Source organism: Dromaius novaehollandiae, unplaced genomic scaffold, assembly GCF_036370855.1.
Source record: "Dromaius novaehollandiae isolate bDroNov1 unplaced genomic scaffold, bDroNov1.hap1 HAP1_SCAFFOLD_30, whole genome shotgun sequence".
Taxonomy (NCBI): domain Eukaryota; kingdom Metazoa; phylum Chordata; class Aves; order Casuariiformes; family Dromaiidae; genus Dromaius; species Dromaius novaehollandiae.
The window spans coordinates 3,600,731-3,618,600 of NW_026991333.1; the positions used below are offsets into that span (position 1 = coordinate 3,600,731).

A 17,870-nucleotide genomic window follows, 5' to 3' on the forward strand; every position below is an offset into this window, starting at 1 on the left:
CACCATGACAAGTCTGCGCTCAGCCCTGGTGCCACAGCTGAGGTTCTGCAGCCCAGATGTACACAAATGCACAAAGCCTGGGGCACAAAGAAGAGGAAATGGAGATGCACAAGCTGTCGCAGAACTGCAAAGGCTTTGAGCAGCCTGAGGAAGTCTGTGGATCACAGACCCCAGCTCTTATGGGGGGACTTGAATCTCCCAGACATTCAGTGGGAGGGCAATGCAGCAGGCTGCAAAGAGTCCAGGAGGATTCTGGGAGGTGTGGAGAACAACTTCTTAGCACAGCGAAGCCTGATAGGTCACCAAGGGTGACACTTTCCTGGACCTGGAACCTGCCAACATGGAACAATTGATGAGGGCTGTGATAATCAGTGTCAGCCTTGCCTGCAGTGGCCATGAGACAGTGGAGTTCCAGATCCTGAGCAACATGAGAAGGAAGAGTAGCAGAGCCCACACTCTGGATGTCAGAGGAGCAGACTTGGACCTACTGGTAGAGGGATCCTGTGGTAGGCAGCTCTGAAGGGCAGAGGAACTCAAGAAAGGTGGCAGGTCTTTCAGGACAGCATCCTCTAAGCTCAAGAATGGCCCATACTGATGTGCAGGAGAGCAAGCAGAGATCTCAGGACACAGAGTGGCTGAACAGGGAACTCACAACTGAACAACAGTACAAAAAGGCAGCACACAGGAACAGAAAGCAGGGAGAGGCGGCAAAGGAGGAATTGAGAAATGTTGTCCAGGGAAGTAGGGAAGCTGTTAGGAAAGCCAAAGCGCCTTTAGGATTGATGCTTGCAAGGGATGTCAAGGGCAAAAAAGATGATCTGCTATTGCTTCAGTAAGAGTAAAAGCATGAACAAGGGAAATGTGGGCCCATGGCTGAGGACTGGGACAGGCAATCTGGTAACAGCAGAGGTAGATGGGTCTGGGGAACTCAGTCCCTTGGCTCCAGCCTCCACCAGCAAGGTGTCCTGTGTCTGTCTGATTCACGGACTCCGATGTGCTGGATCAGAATCAACTTTATTCAAGCAAGCAAGCCCTTTATATATGCTCTATATGCCCGGGTCGGTACTTCCCACAGTGATCTATGGTACTTTACCCTCCACTTGTAAGCACCACGTTGTACTTTCCCGAAGGTCATGTTCCCATCATCACTCCCTCTCGTTCCGTGCGGCTACTTCCTTATCCACATACTGCTATTTATTCCTCCCAAGGCTTTCGGCTCCTTAACTCTGTCTTGTCCAATCCCTCGCTGTCTGCCCATACATCTTTTTCATTTTTTAAACCAAATATTGCCAGTGCAGTGTGTATTTGCACAGCAAGTACTTGATGCAAAGTCCTTTGAGTCATTCTCTGCATAAGGCTTATTAAGCAGCGGAGATAGATGGCGAGGGCTAGAAATCTTAGCAAGATTACCAATCCACACACCAGTACCTTCTTGAACCCACATCCAGTCCTATCCCTCAAAAGGGTTCCACTCTGATTCTATCTACAACTTATTCGTAAGGTCGTGTAGTCGCCATAAGCTTTTATGAATCGATATTGACCCTGCACGAGGCAGGCAGATATTGCCAGAAAATGTCCCGACATGGGCTCATCTTAACTGGCTCTCAGTCCTCGTTTGGTGTTTCGGGGGATGCGTCAACAAGTCGAATCAGCTGTGCAGGCATCCAACGAGGCCCGTTACCTGTGGAGACACAAGCATAACCTTTCCCCCATATTATTAAGTCTGCTGGTTCACTCCATTGACCCATTTCCAGGTTCCTGTAGTGAACCCGAGGCTGTTCTCACCACGTAGGGCATGAGAAATGCTTATTAACTGCACTTTGGTCCGTATAACGGTTTAAGAGGTTGAGAGCATATAAGCCTAGAGTGTCCAGCACACCACACGTTTCTAGCAGGTACCACATGGGACCTACAGGAAAAACAGGCCCTTTTGCAGTGGTTGCTGGGCAAGTGTTGCGGGGCACCTCAGGTTTCCTGCCTGTGACCAAACACCTGAATCCCACTGCTGCCTTCAGGCCAAGGCCATCCTGTCTACATTCAAGCAAGCTGCATTAGTGGAGGCCCATCATACCAAGGTCTCCGCTCATGTCCCTGCACTCTTGCAAACTTGTAACTCTCCTTGCTCTGAATCTTTTCTCACCCCCAGATGATATCAATGAGGACTGTGCTAATGATGTCCACAGGGTGGCTGGATGCCAGGCTGTCCAGGCCCAGGGACTTTCTCAGTGGCACCTTGTCCCTCCTGGAGATCAGGTCACCTCTGTCACAGGCCCCACAGTACTGCAGAGGTAGCTTGGACAACAAACCCCTCTCCCACCATTCGTGTACTGTCCAGCTCTGTTTCCCCCTCACCTTGGGCACTGCAGGGTTTGCTCTCTCAGAGGGAACCTCTTTCACCATTGCATGGCCACCTGCTCTCTATGACAGCACACCTTTGCTCTGAAGTGGGGCCACTGCATACACGGTGTCCTTGGCTCTTGGTATCAGGTATCACCGTTATAAATGTGCGCTCTGTGCCATAGCTGAGGTTCTGCAGCCAAAATATATGTGAATGTCTTCAGCCTGGGGCACAGACAGGAGCAGATGGAGATGCACAAGCTTTCACAGTGCTGCCACATGGCTGGAATCACTGAAATGTGGTGGAATCACTGGCACAACTGGAGGGCTGTGGTGGCAGGGTACAAGCCCTTCAGGAGAGATTGTTGGGGAAGATGAGGAGGGAGGATGCCCTTTGTGTGAAGGGGCAGCTCAGATGTATGGAGCTCTTTTCTCTGGGATGGACAAAGGGCTGGGTGAGATCTTGTGGGTGAGCATGAGTTTCAGACCACCCAATGAGGGAGAGGAGGTAGATGCATCTCCTTTAATTGATGTGAGGAAGCCTGTGGATCACAGGGCCTGGTTCTTGTGCAGGGAATTGCATCGCCCTGTCACAGCAGAGTGCAAGCAGTCCAGGAGGTTGCTGGAGGGTGTCAGGACTTTGAGAGGGCTGACCACTCTCACAACCAGGCTCATCTTGGAAAGGTTGTGGAGATCGAGGGAGGTCCCAATGGCCAGAAGAAGGAATATGTTGTGCCCATTTTCAACAAAGGCCACAAGAACTACCTGGGGAGCTGCAGGCCATTCCACCTCACTTGAGTGAGGAGTGTGTCATGGAGCGATTCATCTTAGATCACCTTTCTGGGCACACGAAGGAGAAGAAGGTGCCTGGGAAGAGTCCACATAGATTACCTGAAGGGAAATCATTCCTGACCAACCTGATTGCCTTCTGTGAAAACAAGACCTGTACTGTGGAGGAGCAGAGAGTAGTGGAGGACATCTGACATGACTTTAAGGAAGGTGTTTGATGCTGTCTCCCACCATATTCTTGTATACAAGAAAGACATTACAGTAGGCTGAGTAGACCACCAGATGGCTAAAAATGTGGTTAGATGGTCGAGTTCAGAGGATTTTTGTGAATGGGTCATTCTTTCCCTGGAAGTTGCTGACAAGTGGAGTGTGCAGAGGTCTATACTGCCACCAGACCTGTCTAAACAGGTGCATCAGTGACCTGGAGGAGGCAATTGTCATCACATTTGAGATGACACCTAATGGGGCAGAACAGTCACATGCTTGAGGGCTGCCATTCAGAGGGACCTCAGCCGGGAGGAGGAATGGGCTGTCAGGATCTTTGTGAAATTCAGAAGGACAAATGCCAGGCCCTGCACCTCGGAGAGACCAACACCCTGGAGCGATACACACTGGGGAGTCCCTGGCTGGGCAGGACCTCTGAGGAGAAGGACCTGGGAGTCTTTGTGGGCAGCAAACTGAACATGAGCCGGCAGCATTCCTTGGCAGACATGGAGGCCACAGCATCCTGGCCTGCATGAACCAGAACAAAGCCAGGAGATCAGTGGATCAGTCCCCCTCTACTCAGGCTTCTTAGAGCACATCTAGATCCTGCATCCAGTTGGGGCCCCGTACAGAAGAATGCTGTTGATCACTCTGAGCGATTTCAGTGGCAGGTCCCCAAGGTGCTTGGGGGCTGGAGCACTTGCCCTGAGAGGAGAGGCTGAGGGAACAGGGCTTGTTCAGCCTGCAGAAGAGAAGTCTTTTGGGGTGACTCTTAGCAGCTTCCCAGCTCAAGGTCGCCACCCATAGTGAACCATGCTTTTATAGGGATTCATGGCAGAAGAATGAGAGGAAATGGTTAAAATCTAAGATTGGATAGCAGGGAGAAAAATCCCTGCTATCTAATCCAATGCTATCCAGTGAGGATATTAAAGCATTTGAAGAGCTCATGGCCTCTCCATTCTTGGAGGCTTTCAGGATGCTGTTGGACAAAGCCCAGAGGAACTGTAGTGTGACTTCAGTGTTGATCCCGATGGGAGCAGGAAGTTGGACTAGAGACCTCCTGAGGTCACTTCCAACTAAAAGGGATGGGTGATTCTGGCATCTCTGGCGATAGCTACTGCGATTCTTGGATAGCAGGGAGAAAAATCAATGAGGATAATGAAACATTTGAAGAGCTTATGGTCTTTCTGTTCTTGGAGGCTTTCAGGACACTGTTGGACAAAGCCTGGAGGAACTTGGTGTGACTTCAGTGTTGATCCTGATGGGAGCAGGAGGTTGGACTAGCGACGCCCGAAGGTCGCTTCCAACTGAAAGGGATGGGTGATTCTGGCATCTCTGGTGATAACTACTGTGATTCCTGAACTCCTGAATTCCTTTTCTGCATGTGTTTTAGCACCACTCATACCACCCCCAGAGCCTGCCCCTCCTCGTGCTGCAAGGTTACCTCCTTTTAATTATGGATGACTGCTTGCCCTCCTCACCATCTACAATACCTGTACACTACAACATGATGTCAAATGAGTGTGACATATGCAGAAGGTCATGGCATGAAGGTGATTGCACTCTAACAGCCCTAAGGTCCTCTGCAGATCCAGTAAAATCCAGAAGGATTGGGAGATCCATTAAACAACCTAGGAACACTTTTGTACACTTGACTTTGTCAGTGTGGGAGGCTGAGGGAGCTGGGTTTGTTCAGCCTGGAAAAGAGGAGGCTTTGGGAAGACCTAGGGTTTGCCTGCCCATACCTACCAGGAGGTCATCAAGAAGATGGAGCCAGCCTCTTCACCATTGTGCACCATGGGAGGAGGAGGGCCAGGATGAGGCACTAGCTGAAACAAGAGAGGTTCAGGCTGGGGATAAGCAAAAATGTTTTACCCATCCAAACAGTGAAGCACTGGGACAGGTTGCCCAGACAGGTTGTGCCATCTCCATCCTCAGAGGTTTTCAAGTCCTAAATGACTAAAGCCCTCAGCAACCTGCTTGGAGCTGACAGCTGAGCCTGCTGTGAGAAGCAGGTTGGGCTAGAGACAACCGGAGGTCCCTTCCAGCCTGAATGATTTGGCATTTCCTTCCACCCCGGGTCTTCCATTGTTGACCTTAGGGAAAACATTCAGCTTCCCCATGGCTATTGAAGTACATCAGACAAAAGTATGAGCACATCAGCTGCATGTGTCTTGTCCTGCTCTGGTCAGAGCAGTTCAGATTCAGGACTGCTTGGCAGGTACCCCCAGGTGGCCCTGATTTTTCATTGATTTCACTTTTTATTGCATTTTCCCCTCTTTTCCACCTTACAAGCTCTTCTCTTTTACCACCCTGCTCTCCTCCCATGCAACCAGCACACCTCTATTTACCCTATACCCATTGACCCTGGTCTTGCTTGCTTTGTACCTGCCCTTGGCTTCTCTGAGATGGCTGCCATGCTCATTTCAACCATTTCCAGCAGTTCTTTAAAACAGCATGGCCTTTATTATCTGTAGCGTCCTGCAGTTCGTCATGCTGTTATCCTGTCAGAAGCATGGCAAGATAGGATGAGCCATCTGCACACACACACATTCACAGCTGACACAAAGGAGCTTGAGTTGAGAGGGACCTTGAGAAGCTTGGAGATGAGGCCAAGAGAAACCTCCTGAAGTTGTGCAAGGAGAAGCAGCAGGTTGGGCCTTGGGGGAGTGACCCTGGGGAGAAGGGCCTGGACATCATGAGGGATGCCATATGAGCCCATGGTGCATGCTCACCACAGATCAGGCCAGCTGCATAGGGGGCTGCATTAGGAAGCATGTGGCCCCCCAGACAAGGACTGTTTTTATCCCTCCACCTAGCACTGGGGTGGCCACATCTGGAATCACATGTCCCAGTGTGGTACACGCAGTGCTGGAGGAATGGGGAGGACCTGGAGAGGGTGCAGAGGAGGTCTGCCAAGAGCGGGTATGGGTCATGCAGCACATGAGCTGTACAGGGAGGCTGAGGGACCTGGGCTACATTATCCTGGTGAAGTTGAAGCTAAGGGCAGTAGAGTAGTAGACCGTGAGTGCTTGAAGGGTGGTTTCAGAGATGTTGGTGCTTTTTTTGGTGGTGGGAAGCAGCACAAGAAGGAGAAACACCCACAATCTTCAGCTTGAGAGGTTCAGACCAGATTTTATAGAAATAAATATCACTTGAAGGGTAGTGCTGTGGTGCAAGAGGTCAGGCAGAGGGAGCCTGTGGTGAGCCCCTGGCTTTGTGTTTGAAGGAAAAGCAAGGGAGGGTGGAGAGACATCAGTAAAGGTGGGCAGATCCCTGGGTGAGAGCAAGGAGGGGAAGCAGGCTGGGTGTCTACAGGCTGCAGTGAAGAAGGGGCAGGCATGGGACAGTGTAGGACAGGCTCTGGTGGAGAAGGCCAGGGGCACTGCCAAGGCTGAAAGCTTCCGACAGAACTGAGGTCTTTGTCCTCTTGGCTATGGCTCCTGTATCTGCCACTGAGGCCTGCCAGAAGACACCATTTCCTTGTAGTCTGAGGCCTTGTTTCCTCCTCTCACTGATGGGGCCTGTGAGGTGCCATCTCACTGTCCCTCACTCAGTGTGGCACACCCCCACCCTCACACTGCCCCCACAAAGAGCCCTGAGCAAAGCAGGAGGGAAACGATCACCCTACCCAGGGCTGGGTGTCAGTGCTTGGCCATGTGGTATGATAAAACACACCTAGGCTGACTTGGCATCAGAGCCACCTGCACATTTCCTTTGCCTACCTGTAACAACTGCCTCCAGCTTTCTGCTCTCATCAGCCCCTGGAGAGGCTGTGTGAGTAATGGCCCTCAGGGGGACCCATTAATGCTCCAAGAAACTTTGGGATCTGTTTCTGAATGCAACTTCTTGAGAGCTTGCTTCACTCTCCTCTCAGAATCTGATGTTCATGGACTCACCACTAAATACTCCTGAGGGGTCATTACAATGCAAAAAGCCCTGATGAGCTCCTAATTATCCCCATAATTTCCCTCAGTTCTTCAGATCTGGTGTGGTGAATTGGAGAGGTTTCAGGAGCGTCTTTACAAGAGGAAGAAGCATCAAAAAAAAAAAAAAGAAGAAGAAGACGACGACAAAGGATTCCTGCTTTTAAAGTTTTCTTTTCTGTACAGCATACAGAACAAGTGATATTCACATTCTCCGATTGACAGTGACTGAGAGGGTCTCCAGAGGAATCTGGATGTGTGAGAAAAGCAGTATTTTTGACAGCAGACATGTATGAACAGCCTTCCTCCTCCCCTCCCCAGCCCTGCCATTTCTCTCTTCGGCCACTGGGGACCTACATCACCCTTGTAAAAATCAACCCTTTTTCCACTGGAGTCTGTAGCTGAGTGTTACAGCCTCTATGCACCAATTCCCACCTGCTTTCCTTCGAGAACTAGCTGCAAAGAGACATAGGAGGATAATTCTGAGCTGTGATCAAAACAACAAAACATGGTACATTTGAATGAAAAATAAGATACACTCCTTAACTGCATGCTAAGTCCAAGGTGCCTCCAGTGATGTTCACTTTCCACAAGGAATAACCTTGCTAGAACGATTTTTGACAGCTAGACAGGAAAGGAGAGATAGCAACACAATTCAGGAGTTGTCTAAAGAAACAATGAGACTTCTGGAAGAGGAGGCAAGATGAACTATCTGAGTGATTGAAGAGTAAGAGCAGGAGGAGAAATGGAAAACTATGGAAAGTTTCTTTCTACACATAGTCTGATGCAAAGATGACTGTAGAAATGATCAGTTTAATCAGGGCATGGAGAAAGATGTGAAAGATTGGTGAGGTTAAAAGCACAGTAGAACAGACAGAGCAGCGAGAATGCAAGTTTGAGGGAGACCAGTATTTCTTCTCCTGGGATTCAAACCCTTCCTAAAGATTTCCAGGAGTTCCTCAAGGAAAAAGGGGGACAATTTATTAAAATTATTGAATTATTTCAGCTGAGGAAAAGGTGCTCATATTTTTAACACATTTTTAAACAGTCCTTCACCTTTCCAGGCAGAGCTCAGGTGTCTAATCACAAGCATGTAGTGGCACTTGGAGAGGCCCTGGTGTATGTGAGGTACTTGCCTGGGCCTGGCAGCTCTCAGAGTTGACCTGCGGGAGACCAGAGCCCCTCTGAGGTGCAGATGGAGGCTGGGCAGAGGGGACCAAGGCACCTACAAAGACACCACATGTCTGTGTCCCTGTCACTGCATCTCACGCCAGGTGGAAATCACTTTCCTTTACAAAACACACACACACACACACACACACACACACACACACACACACACACACACTCTCACTCACTCACTCACTCACTCACAGAATCTGCCCCAAACACCAACAAGGAGGAGTACAAGAACATAAAGACTGTTAAAAGCTGAAAAGTGTAAAAAATAATTATTTGCTTTTTAATTTCTTCTTTGTTTCAATTTTATTGTCATTTTCTAAACATTTCTGTTATAATCAGGCCTACAGCATGATAAAAGACAACACCGAGTCCAGGGCTCACCAAAACCACTCCCTGCCCAGGGCTCTCCATGCCACTCCTCGCTCTTTCCAAAGAGCCAGGCGCACTCTGAGGGCTCGAACTCTCTTGACCAGTAGCGGAAAACAGGGTGACCGGCTTCAATGAAATGAGATATCTTTGGATGGCCAGATTGGCACCAATCTCAATACACCTGTGTTGCAGTGCTGTTTTAAAGGAGGCCATAAACACCTAGCCACACTCCCAGGATGGTCAATGAAGTGTAACTGATTTTAGGCAGCAACAGGGAGGAGGCTGATCTCACCCAGTGCCAGACCCCTTCAAGGCAGATGTCTCTGCCTAATCCAGCTGCCTGCACTTCCCTTTCTAGGCAATAGAGAGAAATAAGGTGTCTCCCTGAGAGGTGTTGGGAGACTTCTCCTGGTGACCAGCTAATGCTCCAGAAAGGTTCCCGTAGCTCCTGGATCACATTCCCCAGCACTGCCTGGGAACACAGCGACAACAGGGCATCTCGGGCAGCAGTAGCCTCTCTAGGTGCCCCAATTAATAAAGGCCTGAATGTAAACTTTTAGTCAAAAGTCCAAACCTATCCAAAGTAGAACTCTATGCAATAACTGAGAAAAGCCTTCCTTTCCAGAACTTCAAATACTATTTGTCAATTCGCATGTTGTTTTTCCTTTCTTTTTTATTGGCAGCACCATGTCCATGCACTACAGTAATTACTTCCTCTGTTTGAGTATATACATATGTATGCACAGTTATTCATCACGCCCTATTTGCTACCCGCACTTTGAATGGGGAAGTTTTCTGCTGAGGAACACCTCTATTTAAATTGATGTACTTCTCTCTCTTCTGCCTCTCTGCCCTGTCTTCTTCCTCGGCCTAGTCTGTCTTTACAGAGCTCTCCCTAGAAACATGAACTGTGATTGAATCACAGCACTTAGGATGGAGGAGACCTCTGGATGTCAGGTCCCCCCAGTCCCACCTCCCTCCTCAATGCAGAGGGAACTAAATGAGCTTGCTCAGGGGCTCACTCCAATTGCACATAGTCCACAAAGGTACTAAGAGTGCGCTTCATCCCATGTCCCAGGCCATTAATGAAGAAGTTCCACAGTGTTGCCCCCTGTGTTGATCATGGAGGGATGCCACCAGTAACCAGCCACCAGTTTGGCCTCCTCATACCACTAATCACAGCCTTTGGGCCTGATGGACCAGCCAGTCTTCCACCTGCTTTATGGTTCATTTATCGAGTGCAGATCTCAACAGTTAGGCTACAGGTAGAACAGGGATGACTGTGTCAAAGGCCTTGCCAATATGAGGGCACACCAAGTCCCCTGCTTTCCCCTTGTGCCCACAGTCTTATGGTAGAAGGCATTCAGGTTGGTCAGGCAGACTTTCTATTTCCCTTTGGTCAGCCCATGCTGGCTCCTCCAATCCTTGCCCTCCAGATGCTTGGAGATGGTTTACAGAAGCATTTGCTCCATCACCTTCCCAGGGACTCGCATGAAGCTGACCTGCATTCTTCCTCTTGCCCTTCTCTGGAAATGGGTGTGATGTCTGCCTTTTCCCAGATAGCAGGAACCTCCCTGTTTGCCCTGACATTTCAAAGACAATCAAGAGCAATGTCATGTGGGCACTAGGAGCCTTAGGGGCAGCTCTTACCAGTAGTATGTAAGGCAGAAAAGACAAGGAGAGACTCAGCTTTTTCCCTGTCCTTGTCACTATGTCCCCTGCCCCACTGAGCAGTGAGAGCACATTCTCCTTAGCTGCCTTCCTTGTGCTGCCAGCAGGCTTACAAAAGCCCTCCTGGTTGCCCTCCCCACCCCTTGTGAGCTCTGGCTCCAGCTCCAGCTTTCCTAGCTCCATCGCTGCACCCACAGGCAAGGTTTCTATCTGCCTCCTGGGCAGCCTCTGCCCCCTTCCACCCTCCGGGAACTTCCTTCCTGTGGCTGAACTCCTAAGTCAGGGTGCCCCTGGTCATCCATGCGGTTCTCCTGCCAGGCCCTGCTTGACTCCCATCACATCACACTGGTTTGTTCCTGGGCTTTGAGGACGTTGTCCCTGAAGATCCACGAGGGATCCATGGCCTCTCTGCCCTCCAGGACAGTCTCCTGTGCCAATTAACCTGGTTCTGGCCTAACAGCAGCACAGGCACAGGTGACTTCCAGGAACCTACACCAACCAATCGGGTACTGAGGCAGAAGTGACCTCACAATCAGCACTGAGGCCCTTTGCCGGGTTCTGAGGTAGCAGTGACCTTACAGCCCCATATGTGAGCCCTGTGCCTGCTGCTGGCCTATCAGGTCCTGGGGCAGAAGTGACCTCACAAGCACAAACCCCAGCCATGTGCCTGCTCCTGGCCTGTCATGTTCTCTCACAGAAGTGACCCTCTCCTTGACTCCCAGCAAGGTGGGGAAGGTTGTTCTCTGGGATTTGCTTGCTTCTGCAAGAGCTTCTCAGGAGCTAGGAGAGGGCCTCGGAGGTGGCAGTGCCCTGGCCCCAGGCACACAGCAGCACCTTCACTCTGCCAGCCATGGGACCTCTCTTTCCTCCCCCCAGGTCTCTGCTCTCCAAGCTGCTCTCCAACAGGGTGACAAGTGCCTGAGGTCCCCTTGCCCACACACAGGGCATGGTCCTGATGGATTCCCATGAGCACTGCCAGATGGTTGTCCCCAAGCGCCTGACCCAGGAAGCGTTTGCAGGAGGGAGACAATCAGTTATCACAGCCACAGGCAATGCAGTGCCATGAGGATCCCTCCAGGCCTGTTCTTCCAGCACTTCCTTGAATGACATGCTCAGGAGCAGCAGGAAGGGCCAGGTCCCATCTGTGCCCATCCAGCCGGCTGCAGGGAGTCCCTGGGGTCCTGGTTTAGCCCAACAGAATGAAATTCTCAGTGTAGCGGCAGGGCTGCCACTCACTGCTGCCTTCCACACTGGTCCCGGAGCTTTGAGGTCCCCGACTGAAACCTTTGTTTGAGTGCCCAGCAACTGCCCCTTGGCTGGAAGGGGTGTCTCCAACCCTGATGCCCTCTATGCCACAAGGGCTGTCAGCAAAAGACCCGCCTTCCCCCAGGTACTGCTGTTCATGGAAGAAACAGCTCTGCCAGAGAGGGGTTAAATCCACCCATATTTGGAGATGTTTACCCGTGGGACTGCTGCCTTCATTCCCCCTCTTTGGAGATGTTTCCACTTTCTTCCTCCACCTCTCCCACAGAAACTTCTTGGACTCTGTGGTGGGTGTCATGAGCTGCTGTCATGAGCAATCGGAGGAGGCTGTACCCAGCCCTGTGGCTCAGGGACTGGGATCCTTGGCACCTGGGGAGGGTCCCTGCTCCTTGGCTTGCCCAGGCCTTTGCTGTGAGCTCTCATGCACACACTTACTCTTGCAGTGGGCTCCCCATGATGCCCAGATTATCGGCATGGCGTGTCCCTGGACTCAGCTCTTTCTCCAGAGGGATGATCCATGATGCAGGGGAGAAAATAGAGTGCAGTATAGACTGAGGAGTGACGAAGACACTGAGACACTGAAGAGTATAGAAGGCATCAGGTAGTTTATAGTCACCTGCCTGACATTCAGTCCTAATCCTTTCTCTTTCAAACCAAATGCAGGCTTCATCCCATAGCCACTGAAGCCAATGGGAAGTGTTTTTTCCTTCTTTTTTTTTTTTTTTTTTTGCTTGCCCTCCCCCCATTTGGTGTGAGTATGAGTCCTAATGCTTTAATTAAAAAGCTAGACTTGCAAAAAACATGTTCTCTCAATAGAACATTATAATCCTAGCCATGCGCTTGGTGGTTGAGTAAAGAAATCATCTCTCTGGAGCTCTCTCCCTTGAGCAAGCCTGGGTACCTCTGGCTCCAGCCACTTGGCAACTGGCAGAAAGGCCTTTCTTGTTCTGATTCCTTTAAAATGTTGGCAGTCCCTGGGCACTCTGTTGATCATACCGCTCTCCCCAGCATTGGTAGTCTGTCAGTTGTGCCCTTCATTTTGCTTCTTTTTGGTGGAGACTGCAGGGTATTTCATCTGTCCCACTGCACTTGCCCTGCACTTGTCTGTACTCTTGCTGATACAACCCATGATAAGGGTGGCTGTCTTTGCTACAAGAGAACCCTGTTGCCTTCTTGTCAACTTGTTGAAGACCAGCACACCCAGGTCCTTTCCTGCAAAGCTGCTCTCCAGCCAGTCCGCCCCAGCTTGCCCTGCTGCACAGGGTTATTTCCTCCCAGAGACAGGACATGGCTGAACTCCCCAGGCCCCTTTCAGCCCGCATCACCAGGCTGTCGCTGCCCCTCTGCTGAGCAGCCCTGCCCTCCAGCATGTCAACCACTCACCCCAGTTGGGGATCGTTCATGAACGGGCTGAGAGTGCACTCCATCCCACCATCCAAAACATTCCTAAAGACAGAAGGCATTGGCTCCAGTACTGACTCTGAAGAACGTCACTGGTAACCATTAGTCGCTTGGACTTTGTACCACTGTTCTCCACCCTTCAAGCCAGGCAGCCTCCACCTAGTTTCCCCCACACTCCACTGCTTACTCCTCCGTCCTCACTCTCCCCAGTCTGGCTACAAAGGTGCTAGGGAAGACCATGTCAAAGGCCTTCCTAAATGCAAGGCATGCAACAGGCACTGCACTCCCCTGGTCTGCACAGCCAGTCATCCCATCACAGAAGGCAAAGAGGTTGGTCAATAATTTGACTTGATGGCTTCATGCTGGCTGTTCCCAGTCCCTTCATGTGACTGGAACTAGCTTCCAGGAAGATCTGCTGATCCCTGGTGTGATGCTGACCAGCCCATCATTCCCCAGATCCTCTTTCTTGTCCTTCTTGAAGATGGATGCAATGTTTCAGGGGGAGGTGGGGAGGGCAGGGGCCAGGCAGCAGCTGTGAGGCTGTTCCAGCTCCTGCTGCACTGCAGATCCCAGCGGTATGGGGAGAGGGGAGAGGAGATGGGGCAGGAGGGGTGGGGCAAGTAAGCAGGGATGGGGGCAGGAGGGCAGTGGGGGCTGCAGTGAGGGGTGGTGGCCCGTGTTTCTGCAGCGCAGTGGCTGTTGTGTTCACCTCCCATGCAACAGTCCCACTCTGACCCCAGGCAGAAACAGGCCATTTCCCTGGTGCCCCTGCCACCCTCGCAGGATGGTGGGGACATAGGAGGAGGGTGCTCTGCCTGTCCTGGTGCTCAGGGCAGCTCCCCGAGGCTGGCACAGCTTTGCCTGAGGGCCCTCGGCCTCTGCTCTGGCATGGCTGGAGCAGGGACAAGAGCTGGTGGAGCAGGGCTGGGAGAGCTCGGGGAGCTTCTCTTTTGCAGTGGAGCAGTGAGGAGCATCGTGGCTCCCATCTGTGCCCTGTCCCTGTGCCTGCACATGGCCCCACTTCTGCTGTGCAAGCAGCGCACAGGGCAGGGTTCCTTCAGGGGTGGGGAAACACCCCCCAGCACAATATCCACAACAGCCCTTGGTGCCCCGTCCCCCCACAGCCCTCCTGCTTTGACAGCCTCCCTCAGCGCCTGGGCCCTGCACAGCTCTGGCCATGTCCCACGTGGGGTTGAGCACACAGCCATCCATCGGGGTCTGCTGGGGTCTGGGCTGGGAGAGAGGCCGGGCAGGGCTGGCTGTTCCCCTTGATACAGGCCCTGAGCCCAGCAGGACAGAGCTGGCCACCCAGGGAAATGCACCCATAATCCTGGGGTGTGCGGCCAGGGCTGGAAACAGCCCATGTGAGAGGCTGGTCTGGGACGAATGCCTGGGGGCACCTTCCCCATCAGTCCGTGCAACCAAGGGCACAGAGCGGCCTCCTCTCTTCTGTGCTAACATGTCTCGGCTCCCCTGCATGAGACCTGGCTCTGCACCACAAACCCCCCAGTGTGTGTCCTCACCCTGCCCGATCACACAGCTGAGCTAACATTGGTGTTTCCCTCTCTTGGGCCTTTTCCAGCCCAGCTCAGCCCCTCCCTGGCTCTCCCCACCTCCCCTGCCCTCTCCCCAGCCCACCCAGCAGAGCAGACCAGGCTGGTGGTGGCTCCACAGCAGAGAGCTACAGAGCTCTGGGCACTCACACCACATCCCCTGACCCCCGGCAGGCACAGCAGCTCTGGGGGGCAGGGGTGTGTGTGCCAGCTGCCCCATCAGCCTCCAAGCTGGAACAGGCCCCCGTGGCACAAGGAGGCAGAGCACAGTGACACTCAGTGTCCCTTGTTCTTGTGCACAGGAGATTCCCTACCCCCAGACTGCCTGCAGCCCCCCGTGCCAGCCCCTCTCTCCAGCACAGCACAAGGCTCCCTGCCCTGGGGCTCCTCAGGCAGCTCCTGCTGCCCCAGGGACACAGCAGCCTGCCCTGTCTTGACCTCCATAGGAACAGATTTCTCTGTCTCGTTTATTCCTCCTTGCCAGCACACAATTGCTCCTTTGCTCTTCCAGGGATGTCCCTGCTCCCGGGAGAGTCTTTCCCCAGGGAAGTGCATCGGTGCTGCCCACCTGGCTGTTCCTGGACCCAACCCTGTGCTCCTCATGGGGCTCCGAGCTGGCAGTGCTGCTCAGCAGAGCAAGTGGGCTGTGGTGCCCTGGGGCCACAGGGTGACTCTGCACCGGTGATTGTGTTGGGGGTGGGAAGCAGACCCAGCTGGATGGGCATCGTTACACCTGACAACCCCCTACCGAGACATCTGTTGCCCTGTGGCCATGGACAATGCTCTGAGCAATTACAGGGCATTTCAAATGGCTCAGGCTGTGTTCAGGCGTGTTGCGAGATCCAGCCCATGGCTTTTCATTGAAGGTGACATGGACCACTCTGCAGGATCCCTTCCCTGGGCGTCCTTGGTCCCCACTGCCTCTCGTGGGATTGCAGAGCTCTCACTAGCCTGGACATTCACTGCTTTAGCCCTTTCCCTCTGGATGACTTCACTGCATTTTGTGAAGCTCCATTCACTGCCCACCCCTAAGCACATGGTGCCCTTGGGGATGCCCTGTGCTCTCCTGATGGATCCATATTCCGTTTGAGAAGGATGGGCATCAGTGTCCAGCCGTGTCCTATGGGAGATACCACTTGACCATTCACCATCTCCAGGAGCACTGGGCACCCACAAGTGAGAGCTGAATCCAGCCCTCATTCCCTAACACAGCACCATAAGCTCATTGCCTTGAGCCCAGGGAGAGCGTCGGAAAAGCAACAGGCCCTTTCAGGGGGAAAGTCCTTGAGCACATTCTTGGCTCCAGCTTTTGAAGGAGAGCCCAACCTTCAAGCACCGCACTGGGGAAATCTGCTTTTATTACAGAGAGGACAGCTGTAACACAGTGAGAGACACATTTACAGAAGACCTCTGGGTCAGAGAGACTAGGCTGTAAGGAAGTGGGATGAATTCCAACACTTCTGCACAAACATGATGATCACAGCAAGAATGCCCAAAGCACAAGACTTGTCTGAGGTACTTAGAAACCACTTGTGAAGAGGGATGGGCAGCTCACTGCTGCTGCACTAAAACCAGGTGAATCAGTTTCTTCAGGGCATCCTTGAGCTCCCTGTTCCTCATGCTGTAGATGAGGGGGTTCACTGCTGGAGGCACCACCGAGTACAAAACAGCCACCACCAGATCCAGAGCTGGGGAGGAGATGGAGGGGGGCTTCAGGTGGGCAAATATGATGGTGCTGACAAAGAGGGAGACCACGGCCAGGTGAGGGAGGCACATGGAGAGGGCTTTGTGCTGTCCCTGCTCAGAGGGGATCCTCAGCACAGCAGTGAAGATCTGCACATAGGACACCACAATGAAGATGAAACACCCAAAGCCTAAACAAACACTAACCACAAGCACCCCAAGTTCCCTGAGGTAGGAGTCTGAGCAGGAGAGCTTGAGGATCTGTGGGATTTCACAGAAGAACTGGCCCAGGGAGTTGCCTTGGCAGAGCGGTATGGAAAATGTGTTGGCAGTGTGCAGCACCGCACTGAGAAACCCACTGGCCCAGGCAGCTGCTGCCATTTTGACACATGCTCTGATGCCCATGATGGTCCCATAGTGCAGGGGTCTGCAGATGGCAACGTAGCGATCGTAGGCCATGATTGTGAGAATACTCAGCCAACAAGAAAAAGGCAAGAAAAAAGAATTGGGCAGCACATCCTGAGTAGGAAATGGCCCTGGTGTCCCACAGGGAATTGGCCATGGATTTGGGGACAGTGGTGGAGATGGAGGCAAGGTCAAGGAGGGAGAGGTTGAGGAGGAAGAAGTACATGGGGGTGTGGAGGCGGTGGTCGCAGGCTACGGCTGTGATGATGAGGCCGTTGCCCAGGAGGGCAGCCAGGTAGATGCCCAGGAAGAGGGAGAAGTGCAAGAGCTGCAGCTGCCGCGTGTCCGCAAATGCCAGGAGGAGGAACTCATCCAGGAAACTGCTGTTGGGCATTTGCTTCCTCTCAGCTTTGGGGACTGTCCAAGGAGGAAAAGGCATTGATAAGTTAATTAGTTTTCTCTGAGACAAAACCAAAGTATTCCAAATAGAACCTTCCACATTCCCCTTCTTCTCTCCCTTTGTTCGGATCCCTTTTCTCATCTCTGGTTTATGCTGGCTGAGTGTGCCGTGCACAGCAGGGGCCTCTGGGTGTGGTGCTCTAGAGGAGTCAGTCCTTCTGTGCTGGGGTTGTAAATGGAGGTGTCAGACTGCCCCGTGTACTTGGTGGGAATTCCTGGAGACAGCTGTCACAAGCTGAGTGCAGGGGATTCAGTCCAGTGACCCAGAGCGAATATCCTCTTTTAATCCTTGTGAGAGATGAATACAGCACTCATGCCAGCTGTCTCTGAAAGAGAAGACCCTTGCGAGGGATTCATCTCCCCCAGCCTTGCCCTCCTGAACACAGGTGTCTGTGTCGGAATCAGCCCCACCAGCTCCCACTCCAGCAAGCCACAGAAACACTGAAGGGAAGGCAGGGGCTGACCCCACCCTTTCTAGACATCTCTGTTCCAGTGAGATGGACCCTGCCCTCACATCAATTTACCCTCTGCACTCTTTCCCCAGGCTCTGCAATGGGAGTGTGACGTGACTAGCTCTGATGTACACACTCTGCAGCAGATTACAGCCACCCATTTTGTGGAAAGTTCG

The 17,870-nt window shown here is 52.3% G+C and overlaps 1 protein-coding gene across 1 annotated transcript; it reads right to left on the reverse strand.

Annotated features, from left to right (window-relative positions):
- Positions 1-276: 276 nt before the first annotated feature.
- Positions 277-16,801, reverse strand: LOC135325821 (olfactory receptor 14A16-like; the record flags this gene model as incomplete). Its single annotated transcript, XM_064503799.1, has 2 exons — positions 277-418; positions 16,308-16,801. Coding segments are annotated over 2 exons (636 nt in total), but the record flags the coding sequence as incomplete, so codon positions are not given.
- Positions 16,802-17,870: the final 1,069 nt, after the last annotated feature.